Source organism: Oncorhynchus mykiss, chromosome 25 (genome assembly GCF_057628025.1).
Source record: "Oncorhynchus mykiss isolate SJ-2025 chromosome 25, ASM5762802v1, whole genome shotgun sequence".
Classification (NCBI taxonomy): Eukaryota; Metazoa; Chordata; class Actinopteri; order Salmoniformes; family Salmonidae; genus Oncorhynchus; species Oncorhynchus mykiss.
The window spans coordinates 67883692-67893879 of record NC_143046.1 but is presented as its reverse complement, the minus strand read 5'-3'; the positions used below and the strand labels follow the sequence as shown (position 1 = coordinate 67893879).

Sequence of the window (10188 nt, the reverse complement as noted above, 5' to 3'; positions counted from 1 at the left end):
CCTGGCATAAGCAGACGGTTGAGTACTCTGGACAGCATTCAGCAACTGGAGATTGTTTAACTTAAGGATGGGGACCATCTTTTTCATTTATTTGTTTGGCAGCTATTAACTGTAGATGTAACCTAACACAGGGTTTATACCATTTGATGAAAGTAAAATGTTGTTTCTTCTATCTCTGAGTTAATTGAGAAGGAGACTGAACTGATGGCTTTCCTACAGCAGATTGCTGATGAAGGAAAGGTGAGGTGCTGTATGTTTATTGTTTACTGAGGACAAAATGTCTGGTGATAGTTCCAGAATATGAGCAGCAGTCCGTACTGCAGGTTACTTGACACGTCAGCACTGAATGATTGAATGTATATACTTGATTTGCTTGGGCCCAAACAGTAGCTGAAAAGCAAAACAAGTACTGCAGATCTACTACTTTGGTCGTTCACCTCATCCCCATTGAACCACTCCTCCCCTCTCCCTCTCAGGTCATCACAGCAGAAGCCATCCACCAATTCTTTGGGGAGCTGATGAAGAAGAGGCAACAGATGAAGAGCTGATGTCATTCTGTGTCGTTGTATCTGTCGAACTGCTTTGCTTTATCTTGGCCAGGTCGCAATTGTAAATGAGAACTTGTTCTCAACTTGCCTACCTGGTTAAATAAAGGTCAAATAAAAAATAAAATAAAAAATTCTGCCCCACGGTGTCCTGTTGTTTACTTGTGCAATTTTGTAATGTTACTTTGGGTTCATAGCAAAACAGTTCTGTCCACCAAACACCTTCTGCTTTAAATAAGTGCTGCTATAAAATATGCTGTTACTGAGGTTTATGAAGTTGAAAGTTTTGCCCAAAAAGTTGTTCTCGAATGGCTCTCCATGGATTTCAAATGGCGTTCCATGTCTCATGAGAAGCTGAAGTAGCATGTTGTTAGCAGGCTTGGAGAGATGCTGATGGAATCTAGTCATTTTAGTCATGGACTTACTATTATTTGGTCAATTATGTCTTAGTTGTCATTAGAATTTCATAATAATGTGACACCTGATGAGGATGCACTGCCATTCATATTGAAACAGATCCAGTATGTGACCATTTCATGTTGTCACTAGCATTCCTGTTAATTAAACATTTGAATAGTTCATCCAGCATACTCCGTGACGTGATTATGTGGCTACTTGTCCTCCAAATACCAGAAGGTACTTCTTAAAAAAAAATGTAATTTTTTTTTTTTAGCCCTTTTTCTCCCCAGTTTTGTGATATCCACTTGGTAGTTAGTCTTGTCCCATCGCTGCAACTCCTGTACGGACTCGGGAGAAACGAAGGTCGAGAGCCATGCATCCTCCAAAACACGACCCCCGCAAAGTAGCAGAGCTTCTTGAACCGGAAAGTACTTCTTAGATGCCTGACTCATTGTTATTCTAGGTTGAACTCAATGACTTAACACAGTCTAGAATTATATTAAAGCAGTTTATTTCAAAGATGCCCAAGTTCATCACTGTTATGCACCTTTTAAGGTAACAGTAGAAAAATAGAACCAGTGAAACTAAATACAACTTAGTACAGGAATCTACAGAAGTGTTTATATAGATCAAACGAGTACAAAGTACCCGTTCAATTATAAAATTCTCAACAAATAACCAATCACAGTTCCAGAGGGTTCAATTTCAAAAGGTACCAAAAAACACACTATGTAAACAAATACTTAGCTATATGAGTTTTGCAAAGGACTATTTGATGCAGGTTGGTAAGCTTGTAGAAAAGCCTTGCATAGGATATCAGTCACTTCAACAAATGCCCAGTTTGTGGCAGGGGAAGGCACTGACAGCAAAAAGAGAAGGCTTTTTATTCAAAGGGAACACTGTCCTGGAAAATAAAGCAACTAACCAACATGAACATGAGGAATCTGAAGTTTAGAATGTTTTTTCCCAAAGCAAACTGGATGGAACAAAAACATGTTTCTGCCCTGCAACTTCATTACTACATGGCAGAGTGAATATCTACAGATCATCTACATGTTCCTGCGCTAATTTAAAAATCCTGTGCTAGATTTAAAAATAAAATGTATAAAATCTACACAATCGTGGTATTCTCACCAATAACAATATTAAACCATTTCCATAAAACATTTAAGATTATTCTTTCTAGGTGAAATGTGGTTCTAAACAACTTCACACTGTAGTCCTCCACAGCTACAAAACAGCTGAATTCATATAAATCCACTAAGATGTAATAACAAGGATTTCTGTTGTACAGTATATCAAATTATTATTTACAGGCAATGCTCAGGATTTCTGAATGGTAGAATGCAGGTGATGGAGGCCATACAATTTTATTTACTAAAGAATGATTTAGGTGTTCTGGATCCCTTTTGTTCTAAATTCATTTGTTCATATTCCCCCCTGCTCCCATGTGAAATGGATTGTTCCTATAGTGCAATGTTGTATCTTTATGTATCATGGGTTTGTCAGTTTGTCATAGGAGAGACAGGTGTGGGTGATCTTACAGGCTCTGATGTGTGCACTTTGGTTTCTGTAGCAACAGGCCCGATAGCTCTCATTCAGTATGCCATAATCTCTGATGGCAGAGAGAGAGAGAAAGAGCAGGTCTTTGCAGGTCCAGGATTGGCCAAAAGGTGGCGTGATGGTGGTCACATAGAACAACCAAAATGAACATTAGACAGAGTACATTGGAATGGAGTGTGTGTGTGTGTGTGTGTGTGTAGAGGTTGTACAGAAGAGTCACATTGACAACTAGGAGAGCCAGTAGTGGCTTGTGATGAATTCCGTTTGGTCACTTCAAAATGTGGATTAAGGCTTCTAATTGTTAATTCCATTGAAAGAGCAAGCTGGTTTCAAGCATATTGGCCATACCATTCTATGGTCGGTCACTGGTTAATCATCTCAGAGCCTCATGTTGATATGTAAATACAGACCTGATTAAAGATGGATACTGAGTCTACAGTACTGATACTGTTTAAACAGTTGCCTGGGAGTACGAAACCACACACACGTTCTGCTGAATACAAACATCTCCTGACAAGCGCGTTCAATCACACACCACTGTACAACAGTTGCCATGGCACCCTTATCTTTCCCAGTGTACCTCAGTCATCAACCTATGCCCTCACCCTCCTGTCTCATTCTGAAAACCCTAGGCTCATGCTTTTGTGAGAATATAAAAGCCAGAGACTGTGCAGAAGCAGCACTGGTGAGTTCTGGACACAAACAATAACCCAGAAGACAACAGCGGTATCCAGAGAGAACAATGACAGCCTCCACAGACCTACTCCCCGTCTGATCCACTTCCTGCCTGATCCGAACCAGCCAGAGCCTAGTACTCATCACCAGGAAGGGGAAATCAAATGTAACTAATCAGGTGAGGTACGTACTGGAGGAATGCTACAGGAAGAGAGAGGAAATACAAATGAGAAGAGCAAGAAAATACAGACATGTTTTTACATAACCTTATCATGAAGATAACTCTGTTTGGAGCTACGTGCTGGTGTTCACTAGTTTATACTGAGATCCTATGTATATATCTCCCAGGTAAAGTATATGCTGATGACTACAGTCCTTATGTATATCACATGTCCTCAGCACATATTTCAGCTATATTACACAATTGTTATGATCATAACACATCGTTATGATCGTAATGATATGATCTTTATTCCTGACTCCCACATCTAAGAGGTTGCAACAAACCTCTGTGTGCAACAAGGCTCAAGGAAAATAGGCAAAACCCCTCCTAAAGAGTACTGCTGGAATGATATTGTAAAACTGCAGCACTGAGGTTGGCTTCGGCAAGCTTCAATTCAACAGTCAGACTGAAACACTACAGTCACTGCTGTTTCTCTAACCTACAGACTAGATGCCGCTAGTCTGTAACAATCAGAGGAGACGTGAGGTGAAGACAGCACTATGTCATAATGGGAGGGCTGGAGGAGGTGGGATATTTACACACGCAATCTATAAATAGAAATCATTAGCCAACCCTTCACACACTCATTAGTGCTCTGATGTCCATGACTGGAGGTCATTTTCCCCACCTTTCCCTTTAGACAACTCAACCCCCACTCCTCTCCAGGGGTTAAAGTGCTGACTTCTTGTAAGGGTAGTCAGGCTTGTTAGGCGACCTGCGGTCTCTGTTAGCCTCCTCGCTAACACTATTTCTATGAGGCTGCTGGGCCCCTGACCCTGTGGACTCGCCAGTAACCCCCATCTCCTCCTGGGGTTCACTGTGGGCCGACGGCCTCTCCTCATACCCTTCTAGGTTTCGACTAGCGGAGCCCCACAAGTGGCCAAGGCCATGAGTGAGGTCAGTCTCATTGTTTGATTGTCCTCTGGGGACATGTCCTGCCTTGGCATGGGAACCAGAGGGATTAGCCAGAGCTCCATTCTGCCGTTGAGGGGGCAGGCCCAGCACGTCCAAGCGCAGGGGGTCAGAGCGTGCCTCAGCTGTCCATCCCTGGGTGTCAGACACGTAGGAGGGAGGGAGGCTGCTGGAGGGGCTGTGGCTGTAGAGGTCTGGCCCTGCGAAGGGAGGAGCCAGGGGGTGGCTGGAGGTCGGGGTGGCTGGTCGGCAGGAGAAGTCGTAGAGGTCAGGGAACTCTGCCTGGGCCTCCAGCTTTGGCTCTGGAGCGTGCCTCTTACAGGAGTGAGTGTGGCCATGGCTGAGGCGAGTTGAGGGACAGGGTCCGGGGGGGAGGTGTGGGGTCGGGGTGGGGCCATGAGGGGGAGGGTTGTGACCGTCCCTATTCCCCATACGGTGCTCCCTCAGGGTCATGACAGAGACGCCCAGAGCGATGTCAGGCATGAACTCCCTCATCACAGGCTCCATGCTCAGCTGGAGAAACAAAAAGAAGCACACAAACACAGCTAGTTAGAGCTATACAAGACCACAGCACAATACACTTCTACAGCTACACTGACCAAATGCAATCCACACACACAGCATGACATGTGGACCTTCACCTGTGGTTCTGCGAGCAGGGCTCGACCCATGGCCTGGGGATTGGTGCAGTCTGGAGGCGGAGGCCTGGGGGCAGAGGGGTAGTCAGGGCTACCATGCTTGGCTGAGGCGTGGAGCTGGGTGCGGTTACAGGGGTAGGAGAAGGAGCGGGTGGGGGGTGGGATGGGCACACGGGGCCTCCATGCCCCCTTCAGCTGGGCATGGCTGGGGGTGGCAGGGGGGTGGTATGGGGGTGGAGGGGGAGGCAGCGGGGGGTGAAACCCAGCCAGGCCCTCCAGGTCTGAGAACATGCTGTCCATCGCTGGGCTGCTGTTGACTCGACAACGTCCTGCCTGGCGCAGGGCCAGAACCGGACTCTCGTCTCCAAAACGCTCCTCTGGGAAGAACTTGAAGGGGTTCTGAGAATAAACAAAAGATTTTGCATTGGTATCTAAATGGTCTACAACTACAATGCATACAAGTCATCAGCATAGTACACCAAGTCTATCAGTCTATAGCCTGGTTACTTTCTCAGACCTGGTCCTCCCTGTACCTTTCCCCTCACCTGCAGTAGCTCAGTAGCCCCGTCCGCCAGGCCAAACTCCCTCAGCACACGCAGCTGCAGCTCATAGCTGACAGTGGCCCCCTCGCCACAGTTGAGGGCGTAGGCCCTCTGGACCTGGTCTGTGTGCCTCAGCTCCTGTAGCCTCCGGATCATCTCCTTCACCACCGCCAGTCTGGGTACTGACAGGACACACACACAGAGGATTAGTGGACCATGTCAATGTTACTAATATGTTACTAATACCAGTCTTCTCCTTTAACCTGGGATCTCATTGGCTACCACGGACGGGACGGTGGACTGGTTGTTGGCCATCTGCTGATGGTTGATCATGTGACAGCACTGTGGCACGGCGTTGTTGACCATGTAGAGGGTGTCAGGCACGTTGGACATGCGCACCAAACGCAGACGCACCAGATCTGTCTGTTCCACCATCATCTCATCCAGCACAGACTGAGGGGAGGAGGAGACGGGTTAGGAGTCTGTACGACCTCGGCCTGACCCAAACCCTCAGAGATGAGATCGAACAGAGAAAACCTGCACTGCTAATTGTCATTAACCCCTCGATGCTGAGTGTCTTACCTTGGCTTCCTCTACATAGGGAGAGAAGAGGCGGGGCCGCACGTAGATGCCAGCGTTCTTCTGTCGCAACCAAGAATTGGCCTTGCCCCCATCTGTCGTGGGCAGCATGTCCGAGGGAGGGGTGCTGATCAGACCCCTCTTCGTCTGTGGACGGGAAGAGAAGGGGGGTGATTTAAAGAGAACACAAAATAACACACCTAGAGGGACAGGTCAGTCAACATGATAGATAGATTGATTGCACTTTATGTATTGACAGCAGAAACTGTATTGAAGCCAACATATGATGAATCATCCATGACTACTGACCGCGTCAGAGAGGATGTCACTGTTGGCAGGGAGGATGTGCTCGGTCCGGATGAAGGGCAGCAGCGGGGACAGGATCTCCTTCAGTTCTTCCACATCCAGGTCCCTCCTCTTCACCCCCCGCTTGTTCACACTGTGGGCCGTCCCACTCAGCACGTTGGGCTCTGGGAAAAGAAACCAGACGCAAAAAACACACAGTTTGTAATTCATTCTATGGTTAGGACGGCCAACATACACACTACACTCATTATTGTTTTATGATACAGTATTTTCAGTCGGGTTCAGAGCTACACAAAAACAAAATACTGCAATCTACAACTGAGGTGCTTCAGAGTCTCCCATTTTAAGGATAAAACTTGGCTTCTTTTATAGCCTTTTAGAGTGTATTTTCCCAGAGCCATTAGGGGGCCTGCTCTGAGGGTAATTATGGAGTGTATTATCTTACCCCTGTCTGCCATCCTCTTAATAAGCTGCTGCTCGCCCCACTTAACAACGTACTTGAGAATGTCCTGCTCACTCGCCTGTGAAAGGGAGAGAGGAGGGCAGGGGTGCAAGAGAAGAAGATTGGGGGATGGTGATAGGTAAGGAAAAGAGTAAGAACAAGGTTAAACATTGTAGTGAGGATGCTTGCATATGTGGTTGATGGTGTAGTTGTGGCTGAGTGTTATATTTGTCTGGTTGGATTACAGCGTTTCACCTCAGCCGTCCTGTGTGATACCCAGGGAGTTTGGCACAGCAGAGCAGACCAGAGCTCAGCTTCATTTAGAGTCCATCCTTGAAGGCAATGCCTCCAGGGAATGTTCTCACTCAGTTTGTGCTCCAGACTACACGTGTTTGGGTTTGTGTTTATGCATCTGCGTGCGTGTTGCCACTTCACTAAATAATTATATCAAACCAATCATACCCTAGCTGCCTCGCAGATTTACGTGAAAATTGGATGGTTGAAAATACGTAAAAAAGTGTTCTTGTTTTGTCAGCCATTATAATCAAAGCACTGACTACAAATGGGTAATTTAGACGGGATAACATAATTGGTAAATGCATTCAGTCCAATCACACAGACAGCGGTAGTCACCTGCAGGTAGTCTGACTGGATGGCGGTGAGCAGGTGCTCCTTGCTAAGCTCGTAGAGAACGTCAGAGGTCACAACCTGGCTGAACTCCTCACACAAGAAGTGCAGGGCCTGGCGGTAGACCCACTTGGAGCCGTAAGGCTGAGAGCTCCACTTCAGGATGGGGACCAGAGAGTCCAGGGACAGGCTCTCCACCACAATGTCCTCACAGCCTGGGAGAGGAGACAGGAACACACACCACAGTGGTTAGATACCTCAGCCTCTTTAATAGCCTGGTTGTCCAGTCAGTTTGTGCTTCAACCAACTCCTCTGTGTGGCTACAGCACGTACAATATGGGCCCAGGATACATTTTTTAAATCTATTGTATGGGAAGTCATACACTGTTAGAATGGTGGTAAGAGTTTTAATGGGTGATTTAATTGAACCATAAATATCCCGCAATACAGTCACACAGCGGTCACTTCTGGAGCCATTCAGATGGCTGCAGTAGTTCCCCTCCTATTTACCACCACAGGGAGCACTCCCCTTCCCCTAAGCCCCCTGCACCACAACCCCCTCCCTGCGTTTTCTAAATCAGAGCACATACTAGAACAGCAGGCAGTGGTTTAACTCTGTTACACACAACCCCACAGAAATGCCTTTGATACCTTCATGTGCTTCAGTCACTCTACCTCCCATTCACCACACTAAGTAAACACAGCAGCCAGAGGGAAGTATGCTGCGCAGACACACACATCGTATAAGCACACATGCATGTGTGCACATCCGCACACACACAAAAAACATGGACAAACGCACACACACTCTCGTGCACATGCAAACACACACAAATGAATCAAAAACGAATTAAAAGTCGCAGAAGGTTTATGAATTAGGTACCTGATATACTGTAGCTATTTGAACAAATCTGGGGTGAAATAGAATTTAAGAAATGGCTATAGTGGTAGTCATAGTAGCAATTGTAATCGAGATACAAGCAGAATAAACATCAAACAATCAAATTATGTTAATGTAGATAGGAAACTAGTACATGTCCACAAGGGCACATCAATAATTTGGCTTTCTTTTTGACAGTCAACACAGTGGAAATGATACCAGGCAGTGTGATGTCAGTGATAGAGCCACACCGTGTGCCTCTGAGACAGACAAACAGAGATACTGGTCTGCTTTAATGTGGCCACTGCCCAGCCCTGACCCTGCTGCTGCTGGCTCTGTATGGGTCTAGTGGAGCCGAGCAGCCTGCCCTGCCCTGGGAATAGCTGGGTTATGAGCTCTAGTACCAGCGCTCCTATGGGACTCTTATCTGTGGGCTGTGTGAGATCTTGGTGTCCACATCACCAACAAACTATTATGGTCCAAACACACCAAGACAGTTGTGAAGAGGGAACAATGACGCCTTTTCACCCTCAGGAGACTGAAAAGATTTGGCATGGGTCCTTAGATCCTCAAAAAGTTCTACAGCTGCACCATCGAGAGCATGGTTGCATCACTGCCTGGTATGGCAACTGCTCGGCCTCTGACCGCAAGGCACTACAGAGGGTAGTGCGTACGGCCCAGTAAATCACTGGGGCCAAGCTTCCTGCCATCCAGGACCTCTAAACCAGGCGGCGTCAGAGGAAGGCCATAAAAATGGTCAAAGACTCCAGCCACCCTAGTCATAGACTGTTCTCTCCACTACCGCACAACCGCTTAACAGCTTCTACCTCTAAGCCATAAGACTCCTGAACAGCTAATCAAATGGCTACCCGGACTATTTGCATTGTCCCCACCCCACCCCCATTTTTACGCTGCTGCTACTCTGTTTATTATCCATGCAATCACATTACCTTTACGTACATGTACATATTACCTTAACTAACCGGTGCACCCACACATTGAGTCTGTACCGGTACCCCCTGTATATAGCCTCCATACTGTTATTTTGTTGTTGCGCCTTAATTATTTGTTATTTTTCTATTTTAGTTATTTTTTTAATATAGTTTATTTTAGTAAATACTTCAACACTTTTTTTTCAAAACGGCATTGTTGGTAAAGGGCTTGTATAAGTAAGCATTTCACTATAAGGTCTACTACACCTGTTGTATTTGGCGCATGTGACAAATACAATTTGATTTGATCTGCTGCACTACCATTCGCCTTTGAAACTGCTTTGAAAATGCACTCTGGGAAATTGACTCCTGCTCTCTTGCTTCGGCATTTAAAAGGCTTATTTCCCTTCAACTGTCACACACACTTAAACCTACATGTTCGGTCCCTTCCTTTGCTTTTATTAGCTAGGCAGAGATTCTAGCAGACCCCCATAGAGTTTTAAATGCAGGATGGAAATCGTTAAGAGGACAGATTAAGTTGAAACGTGGACACGGGCATTTTTGCCTTTTTATCTCCCATAAACAGTCTAGAAGAGGGAATGGATTCCACACTTCTCCCTCCCTCCCACTCTGTATCCCTCAGTTGTCACTAGTTACCATTGCTACAAAGTAAAAATGGTCTATATTGTAAAAATGTATGATAACTAGAATTTGCTTTTGGTTTTAATTTAAGGTTAGAGTTAGGCATAAGGTTAGCAGTGCGGTTAAGGTCAAAATTAGGTTTAAAATCAAATTTTAAGAATAGAAATAGGTGGGGTTTAGACATAATTATGACTTTGTGGTTGTGGTAACTAGTAACGACGTATCCCTCTCATCTTGTCCTTATCTCTGCATATTTCTGCTCGCACTCTGAGCAGGGGTAGAC

The 10188-nt window shown here is 45.8% G+C and overlaps 1 protein-coding gene across 3 annotated transcripts in view; it reads right to left on the bottom strand.

Moving 5' to 3' along the window:
- Positions 1–1438: 1438 nt before the first annotated feature.
- LOC110505603 (BTB/POZ domain-containing protein 7) overlaps positions 1439–10188 on the bottom strand; it is a 48532-nt gene continuing 39782 nt past the window's right edge. For all 3 annotated transcript variants that reach the window (XM_021584924.3, XM_021584925.3, XM_090220817.1), the window contains 8 exons: positions 7458–7666; positions 6828–6903; positions 6386–6546; positions 6080–6223; positions 5761–5950; positions 5501–5679; positions 4959–5354; positions 1439–4830 (listed from right to left, as the gene is read on the bottom strand). In XM_021584924.3, coding sequence (XP_021440599.3) covers positions 4075–4830; positions 4959–5354; positions 5501–5679; positions 5761–5950; positions 6080–6223; positions 6386–6546; positions 6828–6903; positions 7458–7666 — 2111 coding nt within the window. In that variant the 3' untranslated portion in view covers positions 1439–4074. The remainder of the gene's footprint in view (positions 4831–4958; positions 5355–5500; positions 5680–5760; positions 5951–6079; positions 6224–6385; positions 6547–6827; positions 6904–7457; positions 7667–10188) is intronic.